Raw genomic sequence first — 25,896 nt, 5'->3', positions numbered from 1 at the left:
TAACATCTATTCAACTTGGTGATTCAGCTTAGAATTGGCATAAGATAATACATGTAGTTGAACACAACAAGAAGAAGATAAAAAGGCATTAGCTAAGCAAATTTATCCCAAGACCATCACAAGCTAGTGATAACATTCCATGTCCAAGATTTAGAATCTAAATCCAACACGTAATGACTCTTGCATTCCTCGGATCCCCTGCCCATGGCCGCCTCATGTTCTACAAGTAGGTAACGCAGCCATGTTGCAAATGAGGTAGGGAAAGCGAGAGTCGTGGTTTCTAAATTTTGGACACGCGGCACTCCAAAGTCTTCGCCCTTTAGCCCCAATATTATCAGAGGATAGTTTCAGATTAAGAGCATTAACCTATATTCAAGACGTAGTTTGTTTGTCTCAAACTACAAGTTTCAAGCTTGTTAATCCTGCTTACTATACACAAATCATGTTTATATGAACTCAAGTCTATGGAACACAAGGATTAAGAAGAATAATGGAGAACTAAGCGCAGGTTTCAGACAAGAAAAGAGGCAGAAAATGAAGAGCATAGAGCATAGAATCATGAACAGTCTTCCTTTCCATTTCTCGATATCTTGGAACTTCCTCACATGATATTACATATGTACAAAAAGGAAACCATGAAAAGACAGGAGAAGGATTCTATTTGTTTCAGTTCTTCCAGCAGATCAAAATGCAAGGAATAAAAAGTGGAAGAAATTCAAAATAAAATACAGCTTTGGACAAGTGTACCTTGCATTCTGCTTCACTCGTATCTCTTTCTTTTCCCAACTATTCTTTTCCCCTTGAAAATGCAAAAGTTTTGTCGGTGGCTTTGTCTGGACTGCCTCTTCTTCTGCAGTCTGGATGATTGTGGGCTCGCAGGCTGTGGGCACTTTGGCGCCTCTTCATTACCATATTCCCACACAAAACTTTTTCTTTTTCTTCTTCATTACCAAGAAGTAACGCTACAGCACTGGCCTGACATCTTTTTTCATGTCTTTAACCTGTAATAATTAAGGCACCAGGACATCAGATGCGCTCACTAGCTAGCCAAAAGAGTACAAATCTACTGTAAATTGGACTTGTGGATTGTTCTTATTTCTATGTTTACTCTCCTTAAGAAGAAGGCAAGTTTTTGAAATGAATTACATGAATCAAGATTGCTAAGAACAAATTGTTCATGTTCTTCACGTCTCTAAGTGCAACAAAAATGAAGTCCATTCAAAACTTCAAGTTTCAGACTAGACTAGAAGTTGTCTGTTTCAAGTTTAATGGCGGTCAATTTAGAAACACCATCAAAATTTTCCAATGATTCATGTGGGTCTCTCTAATCCTACAACCACAACAGTAAAATAGACAAAGAACAGATGAAATCTTCATTCTTCTCAAACTAATTCTTAAATCAAAGGGAAAAAAAGCAAAACAAGTAAACAGACAACTTCTTAGCGCATCCAACTTACCAGAGAGAGGTCTCAATCCCGGAAAATCACAGATTTGGCAATACCCATCAGCGGTTTCAAGCAATCCGGAGTAAATTTCCGGGCAAACAAGTAAGAATCGGAATAGTTGGATTTCCTGAGCTGGTGAATAAGCTTAGGAGAAACCTCTGAACTTCGATAAGTATATGGATGGCCATTAGCAGTCCCAGTCCAATTAACACGAGTAAGAGTGTATTGGGTACAGCCATTCAGATCCATCATCGAAAGAAGAGTTGGAAAATAGTGTTCTTCAGGATAACAATCATCAGAAGTTTTGCAAGGAATCTTAAATTTCCTCCACAACATCCGATCATTAACAACCAGCAACGCGTGCTTTCTAGTCAACACGAAGAACTGGGATCCAACACGAAACTTCTCAAAGGGAACCTCAGGCATCATGGTGAGGCGACCCCTCGCATTATACCTCTGCCAAAGATGCCGTTCTTTCGATACAATCTCAATAAAACTCTTGAATCGAATTCTCACACCGAGATGGGTCAGCTCGGATTTAGAGGAAGTCGAATCAAAAGTGGTCGAAGAAAACAGAGAGTTATAAACATAAGAAAAGGAATGAAGAGGGATACAATACTGAGACAAGAGAGCGAAATACGCATTGGCCGGATCATCAATAATGGCCGTCGCAATGAGGCGGCGCATGGCAGAGATAAGCGTGGGAGACCCACGATAAGTCCGCTTGGAAACAATAAAACGACCCAAAAAAGGGCCGGCAGGACGCGTAATGTTAACAGAGGGATCAGCATGAACATAAAGATTGTAGAGATCTGAGTTATTGGGGAAGAATCGAATCCAAAGAGGAGCAAAATGGAGGTCAGAATTAGTGAGAAAGAGGAACGCAATCTTCAATTTGGGGTTAGTGGAAGAGAGACGCGAGAAGGCAGATGGGTTATTGGGATTAGATCCGGCGGCGGCGCGATTGAAGAGGAAGAGATCGTCGTGTTCGTCAGGGGAGGCGATTGGGATTGATTGAGGGGTTGAAGGGATGAATCTCGGGGCGAGAAGGAAGAGGATTGGGAGAGAAAGGAGGAGGGAGAAGGAGAGAACGAATGGGGTTGAGAACATGGAGGGAAGTGGGAGAGGAATTACGAGTCTGAAGGCGGCGGGAAAATGGGAAGAAGTGGATGAAAATCTGGGAGTTCCAGAATGGGAAAAATGGTGATGAGGGTCTGGAATTGTGGCTGAAGGAAGATGAAATGGCGGAGAATTAGGGTTTCTGGGAGAGCTTAGATTCATCAAACTGAGCTCCTCTCACCTCTCTCTCTCTCTCTCTCTCTCTTCACACACAACAACAACACCAGAGACAGAGAAAAGCTTCAGAGAATTGCGATGGCGGAGACGAAGACTGAGCTTCAATGCAGCTGCCCGAAGACAAAATGGGCAGCCTTTCGCCGGATTTTTTTATTATTTATTATTACTAATAATAAACAGTACGGTCAGTTGCATTTATGTAAAATTACTGTTAAATTAATAAAAATATTTAGTCTTTTTTTTTTTTTTTTTTTTTTTTTACTCTTACTATTATATTTAATATAAACTAATTTTTAAAAGTGTTCTAAATAAATAAAAAAATATCTAAGTAAATATTAATATTATTTTTAAAAGTTTATGTGTTTTTTATTAATTTAAACTATATAAATTTAAAATTTTAAAATTAATATACATTTGTTCTTATTTTATATTTTATAAGTAATAAATTGAAATTTAAAAATTAATTGATGTGATTTAAGAAATTTAAAAATTTTAATAATTAAAACTTGAAATTTAGAAACTTGTTCATTAAATTAATTTAATAAATTTCTTTTAATATTTATATTAATATGTTTGGTGCTGGTCTTGTTCCTAAATTTTATTTAGTTAAATTAAATGCTTCCATCGTTTTTAATAAATAAATGCATTCCATGTGTAATTATGACTTCTAAAAATAAAATAAAAGTTGGTAATTTTATTTTAGCATTAATTGCACGTTTTCTATCCATTTGCACATTATTTTATTTTTTTATTTTTTTATTTTTATGTTATATAATCCACCGTTCTCAAGAGCATCATGTCATTTATTTGTATCAACTTTTGTATAAACGCCACTTGAAGGTCAATATTGTCTTGTTTATCTGTCTGCTGCGCGTGGGAGTCGCAACTTATTGTCACCCTTGATGACTTTCTAAGGGCACCATCGTCGTGAATTGTGGCATTATGACTTTTAAAACCAGAAAGAAGCTTAGTTGCACGTTTTAAGTAGATTTTCTCACTGCTTTATTCTATGTCAATTTCAAGTGTTTTGTGTGTATGTGTTAGATGATACAATGTTCTATAACTCGCATCTTGACATTTATTTGTGTTGACCCTTACGTGGTTGAATAAGCGCCACCTGAACGTAACTACTGCCTTGTTTATTTGTCTACGTGTGGGAGTCATAACTTATTGTTGTCCTCACTGACTTTCCAAGAGGCACCATCGTGAATTGTGATTCTACTCTGCTTAATTAGAATTAGTTTAGTAGATAATCGTTTTAAAGATTATCCATTTTTTAAGAATTAAACAAAAAACTACCAACTGTCACGGTCCTACATTTTTTGTCGTGCAGCGTCGTGATTTTGACACGCTCACGACTAGCCTTGAGGGGAATTAAGCCCCATATATATTTTTCGCCCCGGATTTGTGGCTTCGTTGGACCTTAGGCTAGGTTTGTCTTCGCCCATCGAATATCGCTTGTGCGGAATTCAAGCTTGTTCGACCACACACGCCGCCTGCGCGTGCATGTTCAATCGTTTGTCATCTCGATCCCCGTCGACAGGGTCCATATGTCTTGACGTCATCCCGAGTCTCGGGATGTTGTCGACCATCATAAGTCATTCGGTCACGTAAATTTTTTTTTTTAATTCAAAATTTAAAGATAAAAATAAAATATTGTTTTATTTATTTAATTAATTAAACGTAATTAAAAAATGTTTAATTCCTAAAAATTCTAAAAGGCTGCTTCACTTTATTTTCCAAAATTATCTAAACCTTTGTAAAATTTTATATATTTTATTGATGAAAAATAAAATAATGGGTAGGTCTAACCCATTTTGTTTGGTCAACCAAATGGTTGACTTTTTTACTTAAAAAAAATAATTGAATATCTAATTAATTTTAACTTAAATATATAGTTTTTAAATTAGTTGAATATGGTCGAGACTATGATATGTTACAAAGAACGGTAGGACATTATAGCTATCCTTGGGTTGGACAAATTATCCGAAGAGGATCGCTTAACCGTAGCACGAGCACGAAAAATTGAGCGTTTCTTATCACAACTTTTTTTTGTAGTAGAAGTATTTACAGGTTCTCGGGGAAATACGTTGGCCTAGGAGAAATAATTAGAGGGTTTAAATTAATCGTTGAACTATTCCTTCATACTTAGTTCTCGACGAATCCATTCGAACTCGGGAATGACTAATTTTTCTCGATCGTTGTAACCTTCTTCGAGCGGGGCAAGTAAAAAAAAGCCATATAGTATTTGTTTTCTACATCAAGAGTGGCTTTCAGCCATAAGTTCACAACAAAAATAGAAGGGAGCAAGGGAATGAAGAAGTGCCAAAGAGCCACATGGTTTGAAGACCATAGATAGAGATGATAATTACAGGACTCATCCAAACATACCAACCTTATTCCCAGAGACCTCACTAAGAATTAAACTCAGAAATTCAAAGGAACACAAGTTTGCGCGTGACCGACCCGACCCGACCCGACCACAACATGGCATTGCCCTATTTACACATGATCCTGCAGCACCTCCTCGAAGACTATACTCACCGTTTGGAATGTGTTTAGTTCACATATCAATTCTGTGATCCGGGATTTGCAGATTTCGAGTCACCTCTTGCGATCGGCTTGGGTTTGTCGTTGACGAACTTGGTCACGGTCACTTTGCCAGCAGTTCTATTGGAATTTCTCGCCCTTTGATTTTGACTACCGGGGTCTGCAACTGTTCAAATAAAATGCAGATCAAGAGCTAACAAAAATATCAAATATCACATAACAGACATCTACGTTATGCATACCGAACGAGAGACTACGAGTAAAAATACTTGGCAAACTCACCATTGTTAGGCATGGATAATCGCTTCTTAGCGTTTTTTACCAATGGTGTGGATCTCTCTTTCGGATTGCTATGGGATCTCAAACCGGTATCTACTTTAGGCTTGACTTCGTCGAATGGCCTCTCAGTTCGAACTTTATACTTGGGCTTTTGAATCTGTGCACTGGATACCTCTACAATGCCAGGTGATTGAGTGGGAGATGATGAACCATATCCATCAGAGTGTGAGGCAGCAGTTTTTTGGCTTGAGAGGTTTGATTGATCAGTCACTAAGTTTGGTTTCTTGCCGGTCGTTTTTGAATAGGATTTCGTGTTACTTTTTCCCTCGGCTGATCTGTTCTCGCGAATCATCACACCGTCTCTGAGATTAATATCGAGAAAGCGGTTTTCCCATGGACGAACAGCCATCCATCTTTCCAACCAGTTCCAACCCCAGCTGCTTTTATCAGGTTCGAACTCGGAGAGGGCAGCCTGCTGTCTCGATCCTGCTTGCCACTGGAGGTCAGAGAAAATTTATAAGAGTGTGGAAACCTGGAAGGAGAAAAGCCTAAAGAGAACAATATCTGCTAGCGGTGGGCTTGGGTTGTTACAAATGATATCAGAGTCAAACACTGGATGGCGCACCAGCAAGAATGCTCGGAGATGGATTGTGAGATCCCACATCTGTTGGAGAGGAGAACGAAGCATTCTTTATAAGGGTGTGAAAACCCCTCCTTAATAGACGTTTCAAAATCTTAAGGGGAAGCCTGGAACGGAAAGCTCAAATAGAACAATATTTGACTAGCGGTGGGTTTGGGTTGTTACAAATGGTATTAGAGCCAGACACGGGGCGGTGTGCTAGCGAGGACATTGAGCCCCCAAGGGGGTGGATTGTGAGAACCCACATCAGTTGGAGAGGAGAACGAAGCATTCTTTATAAGGGTGCGGAAACCTCTCCCTAGCAGACGCATTTCAAAACCTTGAAGGGAAGCCTAGAAGGGAAAGCCCGAAGAGGACAATATCTGCTAGCGGTGAGCTACTTACAATACATCTAGTACTATCGGAGGCATCAAATAAACACCCGAATTTGTTTCCATTTTCTTGGAAAAGGAAAGCCAATTGACTGACAGCTAAAGGGGTAAGTAGGAAATGCACTCAACAAATAGAGCAGATGAGGGATGAAAGTGTTCTACCTGATGAGCCAGAGCATATGCCATAGCTCTCTCACGCTTAGCTGCAGCCTCCTGCCTTTTTAATAATTTTACTTGAATTTCTTCAACCGATCCAACACTGTCGCACCAACCTTCCTGTAACGTAACCACGCTCGGTTAAGAGTAACGTAACCACGCTCGGTTAAGAGTATCACAAAAAGCACTCGGCTATCAGTTATATGTTATAAAGACATCAAGCAATGTAATATTGTGACACAAGTCCAAAATGGAATCCTGTTCTTTCTATTATTTCGTTTTCTATCGGGATAGGCGGCTAATACTATTCTAATAAGTTCAGTCGTGAAAGTGAAACTCGCCCTGTGGTCGGCCTTGTTTTGGACGGTAGAACGGGGAGAATTATATCCTTACGGCAAAATAAGTTTGACCATCTAAAATTGATCTAGTCTAACTATAAAAATGCACATACAAGTATACAATGTTTTATGTTTGTAATCACACAAAAAAATTATTGTTCTTACTTCAATTTCACGAACACGGGCTTGGTTTTCAAGTTGTTGTTGAATTTTCTGCTGTGCAGTTTCACTTTCCAATGCAATACGTACACGCCTTGCTCGAACACGAGCCTGGACTCTCACTAAAGCTTGCATACAGCGAAGAGTTATTGCAGCTTGTTTTCTGACAGCATGACCCCTAACAAGAGCTTGAAGTCTAACCAATCCCTTCAGAGCTCGGAGAGCTCTTCTAGCCTGAATGGAAATTTTCATTGTTTCATTACAAAAATAGATAGCTGAAAAACTTTAAAGTAAAATATAGCAGACATTATGCGTGGCAATACCAGAAACGATCGAAACATTGTTTGGATACGTATAGCCGCCTGTTCTTCTATATCATTCTGTCGACTACGCAATGCATCACATGTTTGAAGTGAACCAGAAGGAATAGAAGCGGCTTCTGGATCCGAAAGGGCATTGGACTCTTCAACAAATGGGGTAAAATTTGAATTGAACTCGTGCTGAAGTTTATCAGCATCGATATCAACAGAATGCTTTCTCCGATGCCAAAACTTGTTCGTAACTGTCCTCTGTATGATTAAAGGGATAACGTATTTCAATTAGTTCGCAAGAAAAAATCAAGAACGTAACTGGAGATTCAGCCATCTGTCTTCACGGGGAAAATACGAGCGTATACAGAGGCATAAAAGTTTCTAAGAGTAATTAAGGTCTACAATAGTAGAAGTTTCAACACCCACTCTTCCCTAATCGACCGACCCCAAGTCACTGAGCATGAAAGATGCTCGAAATCCTTGCAGCCACAGCCTAAACTTCCCACCTTCCAACAAAGGGGATCATATTGATCACAAAACCAATGCTAATTAGCTACCTGATTCTAGCAGAATATGCATGAAATGGCTGTGTGGCATCAAGATAATAAGTAACGAAAAAGTTTATTGGTATCTTCTTTTTACAAAGCAATGTAGCTTCGACGGGTGATTTAACCGACACTACTTTTTCTTCCGTTGCGAAAAAAGTACTCCATTTTTTACGTGAATCGTGATGCTATAATTGCCAACAAACTTGCTTTCAAAGAGATTATTTTTGGGACTTATATCCTTTTGGTTCCAAATGTTACATTTTTACCTTGAGTAAGGGTAAAAGTGCAACATTTTGAAATCGAGGAACCAAAACGGGAACTATACTCGAAACTCAAGGGCTAAAAAGGAAGTTTTCTCATTACTTTTTCGAAGAAACTTCGCATGAGTCTAACAAAAGTTATAGTTCTAACTTTAGGTGTTAATTAGCTTCCTTTCACATACGGAACTATGAAATTCAAACTCGTGTGACAAATAGATAGATCAAGTAATAAGTAAAAACAAAAATTATCATCGAACATTGATGGGAAGGGTATAGATACCGCATTTTCGTCATGTTCTGATGACTGAGATTTTTCCGATTTCTTCGAACCGACTAACGCTTTGAACCATTTTCCTGAAACACCCATGGTGCATTCAATAGTGTTGGCTAAGAACAGACCAACAGCTAGAAACTGTGGTTCAAAAAGAACATGTTAGAAAAGAAAACAAGAAAGTAAATACTGCAGAAGGAAAAGTAGTTCGTTGCATGTTCTAAAAATGAATGTTCTAAAAATGAATGTTCTAAAAATGAACAAACTTAGGGTGTGGAAACCTCTCCATAGCAGACGCGTTTTAAAACCTTGAGGGAAGCCTGGAAGGGAAAGCTCATAGAGGATAATATATGCTAGTGGTGGGCTTGGGCTTGGGCTTGGGCTGTTACAAATGGTATCAGAGCCAGACACCGGGCGGTGTGTAAGCGAGAATGCTGGGCCACCAAGGGGGTGAATTGTGAGATCCCACATTGGTTGGAGAGGGGAACGAAGCATTTCTTATAAGGGTGTGAAAACCTCTCCCTAGTAGACACGTTTTAAAATCTTGAGGGAAAGCCCAAAAAGAACAATATATGCTAGCGGTAAACTTAGGCTGTTACAAACGGGGTAGAGTGTGGAAACCTCTCCCTAGCAGACGCGTTTTAAAACCTTGAGGGAAAGCCCAAAGAGGCACCAAATGAACAAAAGAAAACTATTGTTGAATGTGAAGAGGCACCAACCTCAACAATTTTGGATCACCACACTTCAACGCAGTCAATCAAGTTCGTTTCAGTTACCACGATTCCGAACTTCCCAGATTTCTCGCAACCTATAGAGAACAGAAGATGAACTTCACCATTAAAAACATTCCCACCACAATATTGATAGAGATAAAGTTCACAAACTCCCAAACAAAAATTTACAAGTTTAAAGTAGCAAAATGAAGTTCCCATATCATGAATTCCATCCTCCTATATCAATGTTCATCTCAATATGAGTAGTAATGATATCAGGTGGGTGACCCAACACAAGAAAAACATTAACAGAAGGAGAACTTCATGAACATGCATCAATGATGAACAATTCTGCAAGAGAAATATAGAGGCCTGGCCTTGTTCTTGAGCACATTTATTAGGAACCAAAACAAATAAAAGAATTCCCAGAAGACTCAAGAACACCGAAACCTATAGTAAAACCCCCAAATGCAAATTACATCCTCCTACATAATTTAAGCATCTAAATCAAACAATCGAACCCAAAACAGCACTTGAAAGTTTAAAATGCTCAAGCAATGCTGGTAGCCAAAGCAACAAAACCCTTTTAAAAACGAACAAGAACAGGATCAGAACTCGAGTTTGAGTAGCACAAACAGCACAGTAACTAAAACAGAGCAGATCCACACAAATTAGTGTCCAGAAAAGAGAAATTGACCTAAGAACTCAGTTCATAGTGAGTGGAAGGAAGTTGAAGAGCAAGAAAGTCAATGAGGGAAGTGTGGGGGAAGGGCGATGATACCTTAGGAGCCGTTTGATCCATCAAGCAGTCAAAATTAGTCAACCCCAACTGAGTTCAATCATTTGGGTCACCAAAAATTTTCAAATTGGTTGAAGATTTGTCGCAGTAGACTCATTCTATCCACCACCCATCATGTGTTTCAGCAACACGAGGTCCGTCATCTTCAACCTGATAAAAAGAAGTGAGCCAGAGCGAAGGGCAAAGAGGTAAAAGAAAAAACCCCGCCCGGGAAAATATTGGAACTGCAAGGGAACGACGACGTTTTAGGTGGCGAGTCTGCATCCATCCCATTGAAATGAATTCGTGGTGAGACCCCACGCCTGGCCTTCATGATTGGACGCACGTTTGTTCTTCAACTGTTCATTTTTCATTTTTTATGGAATTCAGAATTTTAATAATTCTAATTTTATTATAACTTTCGAGAAAATAATTTTTAAATTTATTTATTAGATTTGGATCGCTAAAAGGAAAACAAATTTAACATGGGTATTGAGGTATGATAGATTTGTTAGGATTTATTTAATTTATAACAAGCAATAGGCTAAGAATTCCAATCTCTATTTACTATTTTTCTTGAACCAAAGTTCGGTTTAGAGTTGATTTTGATCGAAAGTCGAGAAAAACCAACCAGATTATACCCGAGCGGGATGTCGAAGAAAGCTAGCATATTTGTCCAGAAGATTTTATAAACACACAAACAACAACACGAGTCGGGTCAAATCCTTGTAGTAGCAGTAGTCGAAATATTACACATACTGAAGTTGAAAAACAGAGAAAGTTGCAAGAACATTAACTTCAACTGGCAATTTTCAACTCTCAGCAACCAAGGATTCTTCAGGTATTGCTGATTTCTCGTCACCAAAAACAATTTTGAGCTTGAAGCTGATGCAAGTCAACTGCTCCTTATCCGTATCTTGCAATATTATTTTCACAGAATACATACCCTGTAGTATAAATTTCAAGATTCAGGCAACTTTAGCAAAGCAAGATTCAGAATAAAATTGGGAACGAAGATGGGTGATCAAAGAAACTTGTAAAGCAACATGACATGTTGGTAAAGAGAGAGCATTAATCTATAAAACAAGACTTACTGGTGGCGTAAATGGAGGTAAGCTTTGCGAGTGGGATAACGAGAATTTTCCAGGTTTAATAGGACAAGAAGTTTCTTCACAAAGATCATGACTTTCGGAATGTATATGCACGCCAAATAAAGAAACCTCGACCTCGAACTTTCCACCGGAGAGATTCGTCTCTGCATGGAACAAATTATAATTGTTAGATGAAATTCCAACAGCAGTGCACCATCCTCTACGTCCCGGTTAGCCAGCCTAGTTGGTGTTTATAATTTCCCATAAGGCTACCACCATCTTTATTTATGGTAGAAGAGCATCTAATCAGATGGTTATAGGAACAATAACTAAATAATACTATATCAGACCAGTTGGTTTCATAAGAGGGATTGCACCTGCTCATTAAAATAAAAATGTAATATCACCTAGCTTTTACTGAATCGTCTTACTGGATCTGGATCGTCGTTGAAGTCTTCTGAATAAATTATAGTGCAATGAAATATGGTTACTAGAACAACTAAAAACTGGTGCAAAATATATAATATTGCGGGAAACCTTCGATAAACATGTTTAATTATCAGGATGCTGCACATACACGAGGAGTTTCTAAACGAGGATAAGAATAGATGCAAATGAACTTAGCTGTCAGAAAGTACATATTGCCTTAACACTTCCCAGTAAGTTCCACATTACCACAAAACTGATATCAGGGAGATTCACAAAGGGTTTACAAAAGGTAAGAAAAATATGTTCCAATTTTCTAGTTGAGGGTTTGACGCAGAAGGCCTGTCTCAAGAACAGTGCTTAATTCTTTAGCAAAAATGATGAGGAACAAGAACATTCACTGGAGAAAAAAACATATGCACCTATGGTTGACTGAGAAAGCCAACTTTAAACCAGCAACCTAAACAACAATGTCAGAAAAAATTATCCACAAAAGTAAAACACTTATGAGAGATTCTGAAGGAAAACTGGTGATCACAAGTGCACACACCACTTGATAACATTTCTTATAACATAAGACCCTTAAGTTTCAGTTTCATCATTTGGATCTTCACCAAAGTCTGATAATCATACATAATGTACATCATCAATTAAAATTTTCCAAAAATCATAGTAAGCATCCATCCAAGCAATTCACATGTAGTTTGTCATTGTCTAAGAAGTGTGTCACTTGGTCCCTCATCACATGTCAACCAATCACCTTTTGACAAATGGGCTTTCACTGGGAAGACCGGAAGTACAATTAAGAGGAGACCATTTAGACCTCAGCTAAACACAAGGATTGGAGGGAGCAAAAAAAATTCAAAATGAAGTGCTTCGAGAATTAGTGTGGAAAAAACAAAGGATAAACCAATGTTTTCTAAAGCATGAGGCACGCTAAAGTGCAATAGCTCCTACTTTCACCTCCATTACATCCATTCATCCAGTTAATAATTTTTTCGGATTTGCATAGAGCATTCGTGCACGACCAAACATGGATCTCAATCTGAGTGGAGATGGTTAGATCATTGCAAGGCTTAAGGTGTGCTTTTTCTCACTAGGATTACAGTTGACTTCTTCAAATTGCTATAAAAATCTAACAAGATTGCTTAAATACTACAAGTCATTAAGGTTTGCCACAAATATGAATAGCTTGAACAGAAGTTTAAGATCCATATCAAACACTTCAATTTCATTCCATAGCAGAAGGGCCAGAGGAAACCTCTCCAATCAATGTTAGGCCATAGCTACAATAACAATTTACAGCGCATGACAAACAGCCATAATTAGGTTTCTGGTACCCTTAGTCCTTACCAAATATGAATCATAAGCCAAAAGGTAAGGTGAGAGAGGGTAAGCAGATTAAACTTTAGATAACTAATTGGAGCATGCAAAGTACCAAAGCTTACCAGTAGAGGCTGAAACGGCAAACGTGGCAGGCTTCCCACCCTTCACTGGATAAGGAGATACTTTAAGTCCATCGACCTTCACAGGATAATTACCTCTCTTGTCTGGTTCCAATTCACAATCAAACATCAATTAATCAAAAAATAGAAAAATCCAGAATGCAAAACAGTCATAAGTTCCTTTTCCTCGGGTAATTTCTTTCTTATCTCGAATCACGACGATCGGAAACCAAAGAACAAAAAGAAGGCGAACTCGTCCTTAGGTTATTTCCGACGAAATAGAAAAGTGAAGAAATTGAAGGTTGAAAGAGAGAAACTGACCGCAATAGTCGAATTTGGCAGCGGAGATGGCCGGCAAGAGTAAATGAACCGCGAAGAGAAGAAAGAGGATGCGACTGAACATTCGCCCGTCCATGATCTCGTGGATGATCGGCGTTGAAGGGCCGATCTGAAGGGAAATGGGTGACGATGAAGAAAGAAGAAAACTCCACGACGAGCGATAGAAAAATACATTATAATGACGGCAAAATGGACCAATAAAATACTGCCATCTGTTGGTACCTGCAAATTATTATTATTATTATTTATTTATAACTAAATTAATAAAACTATTTATAAATTTGATATTTATCTGCGAAATATCCATATTTTTATTTCAAAAATATCCTTAAATTTTAAATTTTAAAATTTTTATTAATATGCAAAAGAAAATGCCAAATTTCTAAATATTATATTATTTATATCAAGTCCAGACAAAGAGATTCGTATCAAATTATTAAAGCATTTTAAAGAACAAAATTAAGGATAAGAACTAAAATCTAAAAAATATATATATATATATATATATATATATATATATATATAACAAAAAAAAAAACAAATATATATAATAAAAATAAATAATAGAAATAAGATGTTCCCAAGAGGGGATGGATCAAAGTGAAGATTCTTACCACAAAAATAATTACTTACGAATAGCTTTCAACTTAAACATAAATGCACTACTCTAGCTTCGATTACATGATCTTTGCAGCTACTCCTTGATCGGTATAGGAATGATTATAGAAGGACCTATCTTTTCATAGGTGTAACCAAGGAACATGAGCGTGGTACACCTATGAACAGGAGCGTGAACCCACCAGGTGGGTGTATACATACCACCTGAGCATTCTCTTTAGCTAGTGCACGTTTACATTGCTGAAGTTCTCGCAAATCTCCGATGACTTATTGTAAAAGAATGTAAAACATTTTAATATAATCTCTCTATTGACGGTCGAACTATGAGAATGTGATTGATTTATATATTGTGTATCAGTATTGGCACAGTCAAAATCCACAATTAACAAGACGGGAGTTCGTCAACCATTCATCCCCAAACAACCCACACTACCATTTTTAGAGTCAAATTTCACGTTAATTTCATCTAAAAAACGGATCACTGCTGGGCACACTGCACTCGCTGAGGCCCGCCGCCGTGCATGTCTTCATCTTCTTCGTGGGCTTCGCCTTGCGCCTGATGCTGCTTCCTCCGCATCTCCTCTTCAATGTTGACGTCGTGCATGGTCGTCTCCTCACATTCATCCACCTCCATGTCCGTCAGCTTGGATGATGATGGTTTTGATGGCAACACAGCTTCCAGAGCTTTCATCTGCTCTGCGCTCAACGACTCCGGGAAGTCTACACTGAAATGGATGTAGAGCTTCCCTTTCATGAATGGCCTCTGGTACACTGGCATTCCCTCGTCGTTAATGGCCTTGAATGAATCTGGAGTTTCATACATTTCCCAAATCTCAGTAGGACAACGAGAGGAAACTAAATTCATAACGTTAAACCAATCTCTGCAGAGCTCTTACCAGGCTTCACAACTTCTCCAGGGTTTGTTTTGATGAGCAGCTGCCTGCCATCCAAGTGCGTGAGCGCAAACTGGAAGCCACCGAGCGCTTCAATGAGCGACAGAGTGTGCTCCACAAACAAATCATCTCCCTTCCTCTTGAATTTTGGGTGATCCTTTTGCTGAATGACAAAAACTACATCTCCAGTGACAGAATCAGACTGTACAAAGAACAAAAAGGGATCACAAAAGGATAAAAAAACAATGCACTGATTGACTTCAAATTCTAATTCACAACATACAGCTTCATCGGCTTCTCCTGGGAATTTAATCTTCTGTCCATTCTGCATACCCTTCTCTACAATCACTTCCAAAACCTTCTTTTCTTGTACAACTTTCTCTCCCTTGCACTGTGGACACCGGTCCTTGTCGCTGATTGTTTCTCCAGTACCCTTGCATTCATTGCAAGGCTGCTGCATCTGCTGGATCATCGAAGGCCCGAGGTGCCTGATTGTTACCTTCATTCCAGTTCCTTGGCAGCCAGAACAGTTCGTTGAATCACCAGATTTTGATCCCTTACTGAAACAACCCCACCATCAATAAACATCACCACAACAAGACTGACATTCAAAAGAGTGCGAGAAAACGGGCTAACCCTTTGCATTTGGAGCAGAGAACATTTCTGGATAGAGAGAGTTTCTTAGTAGTTCCAAGGTAGAGATCCTCAAGGGAGACCTTAAGGGGTTTTACCACATCCTCTCCCCGTCTCTGGCGTCTGCCCCTGCTGCTACCACCACCTGCATAAGAACAATAGGGTACATAATGAGTCGCTAAAATCCACATCCCACTGACTGTTGAGGATTGTTGGGAGGGAGTTCCTAATTTAACGAATGATCGTGAATTTAAAGGTAAGGAATACATCTCTGTTTTGGGAAGAGTCCAAAGTATGCTCAAAGTGAACAATATTATACGTGAGAGTCGCTATTCCTAACACGGACTAATTTCGAGGGAAGACAAGCTAAAAAATCATTGAATTTTCTATTTGAGAGCTCACAAGAGCTCTGTATCTCCAAACATTGCAAGACGGACAATGATTATGAAGTAACGCATTAAAAATCACATGGTTTTGTCCATAACACTGACCCCCGAATGGGCTTCCGCCAAAGAAGGATTGGAAGATATCGAAGGGGTCATGACCACCTCCACCGCCCATTCCTTCTTTAAGTGCGTCCTCCCCATACTGATCATAAATCTCTCGCTTCTCGGGATTGCTAAGAACCTCATAAGCTTGAGCCAATTCTTTAAACTGCAATAACAATGGCGTATTCCGTCAGAAAATACGCAACCCATCCCGTCAATAGGAGCTCAAACGATTTATAACGACCATTATAACAATCAGCAGTAATTCTCAAGCAAATTTGAAATTCGAAATACCATAGCAAGAACCTAAACCACAAGTTATATAAAGAAAACAAAAGTATCAGTATATTTCGAGGTCTGCTCATTCAGAGACTCAAACTCCATGGCAGGAAATGGCGCTAGAGTGAGAAGAAAGGGGAAAAAAAACCCTAACAAACATAGCAGTCTCGTAATCCATGGTAATCTCTACATTTTCTAACTCCATGGCAGGAAATGGCGCTAGGATCATGATCGACGACGAAACCCACAAACAAAACCAGTGACATTCAACACCACCATATAACAGTGGAAACACAGATTAACTGAAAAATAACTTCAAAAAGAAGCAAATTCTTGACCACATTAATAAAAAAACTTCTATCAACAAAATGCACAGCCAGATTCAACAGAAACTGAAAGAAGACAGACAATTCAAAACAAAACTACGATTACCTTCTCCGGATCACCGCCCTTATCAGGATGATTCTTGATGGCGGCCTTCTTGTAGGCCTTCTTCAAATCATCCTGCGACGCGTTCTTGGACACTCCAAGGATCTCATAGTACCGCATGCTGTCGCTCTTCTTCGAAGCTCTTCCGAACATCCTCGCTTCGCTTCAGATGATTAAAACCCTCCTCCTTCGAAATCGTTCGAAACCCGATCGGAATTCGGAATCCCGCTTTCGTGGAATCAAAGTTTTGAGCGATGAAACGAAGGTTCTGGGCACGAAAATGCCAAGTTGTTTATACTTTTTCCTCCCTTTACTGAAAAAACTGTTGGAAACTTCGAATTTATAGAGGGAAAGGAACTCTGACATGTACGGTTGAGATGAAATCCAATCCTCCGCGTTTTGCAAAAGAACGGTCTATAATTCCTTCTTCCGTTTCGCAAGATGTTGACCGTTGGATGCTGCACTGCCTTGCATGGGAGATGTTCTAGATGCTTCCTTCATTTCATTTTTATTATTTAAATATTCTGTTAAATTGGCTAGACATAAGATAATTACATTTTTTTTTTAATTTTAATAATTATATATTTAAATCAACCAAAATTCAAATATTTGATAATTTTTTATTTTGAATAAATTTAATATTTAAACAATTCCAACGTGTATATAAAATTTCTAAAGAATTCAATCTATTTTAATTATAATAAATAATATTATTATTTCATTTATAAAAAAAAACATTTTAATACCCATTAGATACGTGTTATAACTGACCCAGTTAGTTAGACAATGCGTCTATCGCTTGATGATTTAACTTTTAACCTTATGATAAGTAATTAAAATAAAGATAAATAGTATTATTATTATTTTACCGTCAAATTTCAAACAGAGTAATACTAGCTCAAAATAGGATTGCTCCTATTAAGGTTTTTCTTGACTTATTTACATATTATATTAAAATAGGATCGATCGAGCTAGCACAAAATCATAAGGACCATGGGCACACGTAGGGAGCCCCATATGAAGTTGACCCGAGCCCAGTCATGGTCAACCAAGGGATTTGAAAAAAAGTGTGTGTTTTGATTTTTGGAGCTTTATACGAATCTTGATATGCAAGTCAAGTCTTCGAAAAAAAAAAAGTATTAGAAAAGTCAATGGTCAAAAAGTCCGAAGATGTTTGGCCCACCCATTTGAAAATGGGTCAAGTTACTAAAATACCCTCGTGGATAAAAAAATTCGAGAATCCAAAAAATTTAATAAACCCAACTCAAACGGTTCGACCTTACTGTTTGAATTGAGTCGGGTTCAAATAAACTAGAAATTTATGAATTGAATTGGTTCACGACTCTCCACAATGATATTGTCCACTTTGAGCATAAACTCTTATGAATTTGCTTTCCGCTTCCCCGGAAGGTCTCATACCAATAGAGATAGTATTGCTCGCTTATAAATCCATGATCTTACACTAAATTAACCAATATGGGACTCACTCCCAATAATCCTCAACAAGTCGGTGTGTCTTAATGTCGTTCTTTCATACTTAATTCACATAGTCATCTTAATCACCACCGCGTTGCTTTTAGGTCATCGCGGTGATTTTCTAACATTCTAATGAATTTTTACTCTTCGAGTAATTTAATAATATTGTGGCTTTTTAAAAAATAGAATATAAAATTTATGAGTATTTTTTTATTTAACCTAGCATTTTTCTAAAAAAATATCTCAATAATTTTTATTTTATTTTATATAATTTGATTTTCTAATATTTTCCCTTTAACCTTTTTTCCCTCTAAAAATTATCACTTTAATATGCTTTGCATATTTTTGTAACTTTATTTCTCTTTTTCTAAAAAGAAATTCTTTTTATTAAAGTTTTTATTTCTCTTTATAGATTTTTTTCTCTTCAACTTATCTTGAAAGTATTTTGTCTTTTGCTCTCTAATTTTTTATTTTTATAAAAAATGATTTAATTGTTATTTTTTTATTTTATTTAAATATTTCTAGCTTTCCAACTTTTAAAAATAAATTAAAATAATGATTTAATATATATATATATAATGAAATTTAGAAAAAACAATAAAAAATAGATATATATATATATACGGCGGCTGTTGGCACCAGACTTGCCCTCCAATTGATCATCGTTAAGAGATTTAGATTGTACTCATTCCAATTACTAGACTCGAAGAGCCCGGTATTGTTATTTATTGTCACTACCTCCCCGTGTCAAGATTGGGTAATTTGCGCGCCTGTTGCCTTCCTTGGATATGGTAACCGTTTCTCAGGCTCCCTCTCTGGAATCGAACCCTAATTCTCCGTCACCCGTCACCACCATAGTAGGCCACTATCCTACCATCGAAAGTTGATAGGGCAGAAATTTGAATGATGCGTCGCACGGCCATCATATATATATATATATATATATATATATATATATATCCAACCTTAAAAATACAATATTGTTCATTACAAGAAATTAACACAACTCTGCCGGAATGCGAAACATATATGTTATTCTAACAACACTCGAGACTAAAAAAACTCAAAATCTCACTAAAAGGCATTATGAGCATTATACCATCTCGGACTTAAAGCTTTCTTCACATAAGGAGACCTTGAAGAAATATATCTACCGGCTTTGATGGACCATCATATAGATACTTCAAGACTCATCGGAGAGCACTCTAATGATTAAAGAAGCCTACAATTTTCCTCCATCCCATGTCTCGGGACATATCGACCATCTTGACTTGCTCGGACACATCATTGGGAACTGACCCATGTGTCGATCATCTCATCAGGACATTCTGAACATCCACCCACACTCGAACATCAAACTCTCTAGTGTTCATGCTAAACCATTTATAATATACATTCCAGATAGCAAGGGTATAATCCAATCTCTAACACATGGGTTAGGGCGCAATACCAGCTTACCCATGTCATTTGGTATTGTCCTTGAAATACCATTTTCAAAGAAAGATACTCGAGATCATTCGTCTTGTGACGCTCGTCCACGCTATATCATAGGGTAGCTCATTTAGGCCACAACCTAAGAGATTGCGAGACACGTGAATCTACGTTAAAGCAGTTAAATCTAAAAGGAAACAACCGGACGAAAGCTTAACAAACAAATATCTCAAAACGAGGCAAATTCAACTAATTAGGAAATAATTCAATGTTATAAGATTCACTAATCATTCCGCTCATGAGCTCTACTAATGAACTCTCGAAACTAGAACCCCAACCGTGTAAGAAACTGAATTGACCATAATTTTAGGTTAATTTCTTTTCCGAGGAGGGAAAAAAAAGACGGTAGGACAATTTCAATTGAAATAATCTGAACATAGAGTTGGTGCGATAAACATACTCAAACACTCGTTCGAACGAACGTGGTTGAGATTTGTTCGATCACATCAACATAATCAAACCTTAAACTAAACAAACACTACACACACACATATATATATATATATACAAATATGAAAATTATTATATGAACAAGTTTTGATTTCAATTTATGGTTGAGAGGGCTACAGGGAATCCGCCAAGTGGGATCCGCATCTCTGACTCGAATTCAAAATGGAAGCGCGAAACGCCTCTCTTTCTCTCTCTCTCTCTCTGATTGCGTGATTTCTTCTTGGACTCACGCAACGAACACCCACATCCCCAAGTTGTTTAAAGTTCCCTTTTCGATTTTTGAAATTTTGAATTTCAACTCCGTTCTAAATGCCCTTTTGACATCGATTTCTGTGTCCTCTTAAATCTCTCATTACTCTTCTTTGTTTTCTTAAATCAGGCTTGCATTCTTCGCGTTCTTTCGTTTTTGTTTTCGGAAATGACGGGAATCGAAGATCGGCGTGTAATCTCTTTCACCTATGAAAAATTTGCGTGTTTATTGGGGTTTTCGCTGTTGCGTCTTTGATTCGATTGCAAGAACTTGCAGATGAAGCAATAGAGGAGGAAGAAGAAGAAATCTGAGGACTCTACAAGGTTAGAAATCCCTTTTTCTTCCGTTTCTCTTTAGCTGTTAGCGATATTTAGGGTATCTGATGAATGCTGTCAAATTTTTAGCTCAAGACATTAGGAATATAGCGGCATTTCTTAAGTTTTGTTTGGCTTTTCTCTTTGCAGGTTAAGAATGATGTTGAAAACTGGCTAATTAGTAGTTTTCTTTTGAAGATCATTAGGAATATAGAGGCATTTCTTAAATTTTTTGAAGAAGGGGAAGATGATGAAGACACAAGGATATGTAAAAGGAAGAGCAACAACCAAGATGAACGCACAACAGTTGGTTTTTGAGTTGAAACAGAAGGTAGTTCTTGCACTAAACAAGCTTGCAGATCGAGACACTTACCAAATTGGGTATGATGAGCTTGAAAAAACAGCTGAATGCATTGCTCCTGATATGATTCCCCCTTTCTTGTCCTGTATATTGGACATAGATTCAGAACAGAAGAGCGCCGTTCGACAGGAATGTATTCGGCTAATGGGGACTCTGGCAAAATCCCATGAAGGTCTTATAAGGCCACACCTTCGTAGGATTGTTGGTAGCATTGTGAAGCGGCTGAAGGATTCAGATTCTGCTGTGAGGGATGCTTGTGGGGAGACGTGTGGAGTTTTAGCTTCGAAATTGATTAGTGTTGGAGATGAGAGTGATGAAGTTTTTGTTACTCTTGTGAAACCAATCTTTGAAGGCTTGGGAGAACAACATAAGCAAATGCAGACAGGTTCAGCATTTTGCTTGGCAAGGATTATTGATAACACTCAGGATCCACCGGTTTCGATTTTGCAGCGGATGTTGGCAAGAACTACAAAGCTACTTAAGAATCCACACTTCATGGGGAAGCCGGCTGTAATTGATTTGAACAGAAGTATCATACAGGTTATTCTTTTTTCACACGTCTTGAGTTTCTTTAACATTACGTTTTTAAGACCTTGCTACATACTTCTTTTTTTCTCTGCACTTCTAACCAAAGATAGGCGCATATAGGTTTTTATTTTATATCTTTTTGTGTACTCAAACTAGGTACATATCTGTAACGCCCCATGTAACGCCCCAAGCCCACCGCTAGTAGATATTGTCATTTTTGGGCTTCCTCTCAAGGTTTTTATAACGTGTCTGCTGGAGAGAGGTTTCTACACCCTTATAAAGAATGTTTCGTTCCCTTCTCCAATCGATGTGGGACCCCCAATCCGTCCCCTTTGGGGCCCAATGCTCTTGCTGACACACCACTCGTGTCCACCTCCCTTCGGGGCTCAGCTTCCTCGCTGGCACATGGCCCGGTGTATGGCTTTGATACCATTTGTAATGGTCCAAGCCCACCGCTAGCTGATATTGTCCTCTTTGGGCTTTCCCTTTCGGGCTTCCCATCAAGGTTTTTAAAACGCGTCTGCTAGGGAGAAGTTTCTACATCCTTATAAAGAATGCTTCGTTCTCCTCCCCAACCGACATTTATTTTATTTGGTCAGTGTGATTGATAGGCAAAATATATTTGATTTCCAAGTTTTGCATCATTTCTTTTCCCTGCCCTCGTGTTATATCCTCATGTGTAGCTTCACCCAAGCATAGTTTTTGTTTTCACTTTAGCTTTTAAACAGTTCAGAGAAAGGATTTAGCAACTTTCTGATGCTTATTGTTGCCTGCTAATGGGTTTTTACTTCAATATTCACTATGAATGTATTGTATACAACAAGAAACAAACCGTCATCACTTCAACATCCTAGTTATGACAGTAGGGATAGAGAAAGTAAATGCCAGCCATCTATAGATTGGTCTTATGGTGCTTATATTATCAAGATTATTTCATTTGGGCAACTATTGTAAAGCTTTAGTGTCTTAAGAAACTATATAAAATATGGTTCCGTTTGTCTATGTATTACAGGCTGGGGGTGCTTCAAATCGAAATGTTCTCTCTGCTGCAATGCTTGGCATCCAAGAAGCTCTCAAGAATAGTGATTGGACAACTCGTAAAGCTGCTTCTGTTGCGTTAGGTGACATTGCTACAAGCTGTGGGTCCTTCCTGGGGTCTTTTAAGGCTTCCTGCATTCGGTCCCTTGAATCATGTCGATTTGACAAGGTAGGACCAATAGCATACATAAATATAGTAGAAATATGAAACTGCATTGTGAGATCTCACATCGATTGGAGAGGGGAACGAAGCATTCCTTATAAGGGTGTGGAAACCTCTCCCTAGCAGACGCGTTTTAAAACCGTGAGGCTGACAACGATATGTAACGGGCCAAAGTGGACAATATCTGCTAACAGTGGGCTTGAGCTGTTACAAATGGTATCAGAGTCAGTCACCGAGTGGTGTGCCAGCGAGGACGCTGGGCCTCCAAGGGGGGTGGATTATGAGATCCCACATCGGTAGGAGAGTGAAACGAAGCATTCCTTATAAGGGTGTGGAAACATCTCCCTAGTAGACGCTTTTTAAAACCGCGCAAAGCAAATAATATCTGCTAGCTGTGGGCTCGGGCTGTTACATGCATCTAAGTTCTGCTTAATTTTGAAAATGAAGTTTTAAACTTGTTTTTTATCTGATAGGTGAAACCAGTCAGGGATATTGTACTCCAGACCCTTCAATATTGGAATAACGTTCAAGGGCCTGATACTCCTGAACCTTCAGAAGCTGGATCATCAATCAAAGGTCTATTGGTCAATGCCTGATGCCAACATAACTGCTTAGACTATGTTTGTTATAGTTTCTGCCCTGTTTCATGTTTTACATTCTTACCTTTTATTTACCTCTCTTTCATGCTTTGCACAGAAAACCTTTGTGGGGGTGACTTCAGTGACGTTACTAGTTCTGTAGAACATGGAAAGAAGGATACTGCAATTAGGAAAGTAGGTATGGGCTCTACCGGAGGGAGGATTCCACTAAACATGAGGAAAACTTGTCCAAGATATTTGGAGAACACTCAGCATTTTAAAGCAAATGATTGTCATATTGAAATAGCTGTTCCACAAAAGCACAATCAGTCATTATCAGGATTTTACACCGAAGAATCTGAAGGTAGTACAATTACAAAGACATTTCAAGGAGTGAGTACTGATGCTACAGACATGCAAGATATTGAATATGATTATGTCAGAATGGATGAAAAACAAGAATGTTCCTCTGAAGACAGCAATATGCATAAATCAACAGACAGAAATAAGCGGTTTGTTACCGAAGAGGCTACGAGCGAGGGGCAAATATACTCAACAAAGGTGACGGATCGAAGAAGTCTCGATTCCGTGGTCACAGAGTCTAGTTGTCAGGTTGTACAAGAATGTGACTCGGAAATTGCAAATGATATGGTTTGCATCCGAAAACATCTCCTGGAAATCGAAAACAAGCAGTCAAACTTGATGGACTTATTCAAGGTAATACTTTTTGTGTATGGAATATCTTTTGCTCTTCTCAGACTGATCCACTGATTCTTCTCTGTGAAATTGATATCAGGAGTTCACTTCGGGCATAATGGATAGCTTGTCAGTCATACAATCAAGGGTGGTTGGTTTAGAACATGTTGTGTATGGATTATCTCAGGATCTTTTGAATGGGAATAGAGATTGTGAGATTTCAAACTCAAAGTTCATGAAGCAGAACCAAGGCTTGAATTCTCCTAGGCTTTCTACATGCACGCCTAGGCCATCGGTAGATATTACAGGGAGACAGTCTTCGTTATTGTCGCTTAAACATTCTAACATATGGGATGAAAATGTTGCTGTTAGGAGCCAATTGAGTAATGCATCAAAACGTGGAACTGATATTTGGAGAAAGACCATTTCAGTTAAGAATCCTCCTGAGAAGGATCTTCAAAATAGTAGCAGCAGCCGTCACTTGCGAAATGCTAATGCAGTGTTTTCTTCATCTCCCTGTGCAAATGTTAGACAATTTACAGATGGAAAGAACAGCATTTTGAAACGTGTGTCCGGTTTCCTACGACAAGGTGATGTCAATACAGCATACATCGAAGCCTTGCGTTCTGGTGATGAAGCTGTTCTGTTTGAACTTCTTGATCAAACAGGGCCTGTTCTTGAATGTTTGTCACCTAAAACTATCAGCAATATCCTTCGCGTTTTGGCATCATTTCTCCCAGAGCAAAAGTTTATACGCTGTATAATACCTTGGTTGCAGCAGGTAAATTTTATATACACTCTTTCCAACCTTGTGCTTTGGTTTTATCTATTTGATTCTGTAACGGCTCAAGCCCACCGCTAGCAAATATTGTCGTCTTTGTGTTTTCCCTTTCGAACTTCCCTTCAAGGTTTTTAAAATGCGTCTGCTAGGGAGAGGTTTCCACACCCTTATAAAGAATGATTCGTTCTCCTCTCGACGTGGAATCTCATAGATTCTGAATGGATATCACATTCCTTTTCTTGCCCTTGCTAGTAACTTTACATGGTTTGTTTGTCATGTAATTGCTGTAGGTAGTTGATTTGAGCACAATGCATGGAGCAAATTCTCTTGGTCTCTCAGCCAAAGAAAGACAAGAATTTGTTCTTGCCATCCAGGAGGCTTCAAAGAGTGAATTTTCTAATCCTGCAGAAACAAGACTTATGACTCAGCTAGCAACAAAATTGTGCTATATATGGGGTAAGTTTATTCACCATACACTTGATAAAATAGTGGACGTCTATGCTTCATGCTTGGTTTGTAGCTGTGAAATTTTACTATGCCTGCAACTGCAACCAATCTGCAAAATTTGTTTCTTGAAAAACATTCTGTGTGAATAGGGCAAGGCTCGTGATCGGAGGCGGTAGACGTAGATCTCAATGGCAAGGTCTTGTTTCCAAAGATTCCCAGACTGGATTTCAGGTAAGGGAGATGGGAAGTTTGTACTTGTAGTTATAGTCATTTGTAGCTTCCAGATTTTCTATGGTTGTTCTTCTGCAAGTTGATTTTTAGGCTGTGGCTGTAGCTGAATTGGAATGCAATTTGTTCATTGGTCTCCAATCTTGATATAAGTTTGAAGTGCATATAGGGAATGAAGCCAGAAACTATACTAAGAACTTGGAACCGAACGCGAATTTTACTGAAAAAATGAAAAAGAAAAGAAAAGAAAATCAACATAATAGCCATTTCACTATCTCAAAATCGATCGAGACAACTTCTCGTTCGAGCAATGTAATTGACCATAATAAAATACATACA

At 38.4% G+C, this 25,896-nt stretch overlaps 5 protein-coding genes across 7 annotated transcripts; 1 reads left to right on the top strand and 4 right to left on the bottom strand.

The window, feature by feature from the left end:
- Positions 1-551: 551 nt before the first annotated feature.
- Positions 552-2,925, bottom strand: LOC111784059 (glycosyltransferase BC10). Its single transcript, XM_023664884.2, has 2 exons — positions 1,458-2,925; positions 552-1,001 (listed from the first exon to the last, which is right to left on the bottom strand). Exon 1 carries the CDS (start codon positions 2,724-2,726, stop codon positions 1,470-1,472), a length of 1,257 nt encoding a protein of 418 aa, XP_023520652.1. The 5' UTR covers positions 2,727-2,925; the 3' UTR covers positions 552-1,001; positions 1,458-1,469.
- Positions 2,926-4,968: 2,043 nt separating this feature from the next.
- Positions 4,969-10,365, bottom strand: LOC111784058 (protein IQ-DOMAIN 5). Of its 2 annotated transcripts, none has more exons than XM_023664883.2 (8): positions 10,119-10,365; positions 9,344-9,432; positions 8,634-8,765; positions 7,558-7,803; positions 7,241-7,468; positions 6,744-6,857; positions 5,574-6,066; positions 4,969-5,457 (listed from the first exon to the last, which is right to left on the bottom strand). In XM_023664883.2, exons 3-8 carry the CDS (start codon positions 8,718-8,720, stop codon positions 5,312-5,314), a joined length of 1,314 nt encoding a protein of 437 aa, XP_023520651.2. In that variant the 5' UTR covers positions 8,721-8,765; positions 9,344-9,432; positions 10,119-10,365; the 3' UTR covers positions 4,969-5,311. The 2 variants fall into 2 exon arrangements, with proteins under 2 accessions (XP_023520651.2, XP_086979490.1); XM_087123364.1 differs by lacking the exon at positions 10,119-10,365 and adding an exon at positions 10,035-10,054.
- A 401-nt stretch (positions 10,366-10,766) lies between these two features.
- Positions 10,767-13,574, bottom strand: LOC111784060 (MD-2-related lipid-recognition protein ROSY1). Its single transcript, XM_023664885.2, has 4 exons — positions 13,399-13,574; positions 13,081-13,182; positions 11,210-11,370; positions 10,767-11,062 (listed from the first exon to the last, which is right to left on the bottom strand). Exons 1-4 carry the CDS (start codon positions 13,490-13,492, stop codon positions 10,928-10,930), a joined length of 492 nt encoding a protein of 163 aa, XP_023520653.2. The 5' UTR covers positions 13,493-13,574; the 3' UTR covers positions 10,767-10,927.
- Positions 13,575-14,356: 782 nt separating this feature from the next.
- LOC111784043 (dnaJ protein homolog) lies at positions 14,357-17,085 on the bottom strand. Its single transcript, XM_023664862.2, has 6 exons — positions 16,760-17,085; positions 16,052-16,214; positions 15,564-15,705; positions 15,211-15,487; positions 14,931-15,129; positions 14,357-14,841 (listed from the first exon to the last, which is right to left on the bottom strand). The coding sequence occupies exons 1-6, from the start codon at positions 16,907-16,909 to the stop codon at positions 14,513-14,515; spliced, it is 1,260 nt and encodes a 419-aa protein (XP_023520630.2). The 5' UTR covers positions 16,910-17,085; the 3' UTR covers positions 14,357-14,512.
- A 3,323-nt stretch (positions 17,086-20,408) lies between these two features.
- On the top strand, positions 20,409-25,721 carry LOC111784041 (TORTIFOLIA1-like protein 2). Of its 2 annotated transcripts, XM_023664859.2 has the most exons (9): positions 20,409-20,426; positions 20,553-20,746; positions 20,888-21,638; positions 22,639-22,833; positions 23,301-23,403; positions 23,524-24,122; positions 24,202-24,882; positions 25,173-25,338; positions 25,479-25,721. In XM_023664859.2, exons 3-9 carry the CDS (start codon positions 20,985-20,987, stop codon positions 25,490-25,492), a joined length of 2,412 nt encoding a protein of 803 aa, XP_023520627.2. In that variant the 5' UTR covers positions 20,409-20,426; positions 20,553-20,746; positions 20,888-20,984; the 3' UTR covers positions 25,493-25,721. The 2 variants fall into 2 exon arrangements, with proteins under 2 accessions (XP_023520627.2, XP_023520626.2); XM_023664858.2 differs by lacking the exon at positions 20,409-20,426 and having other exon boundaries at positions 20,457-20,746.
- Positions 25,722-25,896: the final 175 nt, after the last annotated feature.

The sequence above is a fragment of the Cucurbita pepo genome, chromosome 4, assembly GCF_057944985.1.
Source record: "Cucurbita pepo subsp. pepo isolate OVF chromosome 4, ASM5794498v1, whole genome shotgun sequence".
NCBI classification, from domain to species: Eukaryota; Viridiplantae; Streptophyta; class Magnoliopsida; order Cucurbitales; family Cucurbitaceae; genus Cucurbita; species Cucurbita pepo.
Note: the sequence above shows the minus strand (reverse complement) of the source record. Positions and strands in the feature narration are given on the sequence as shown.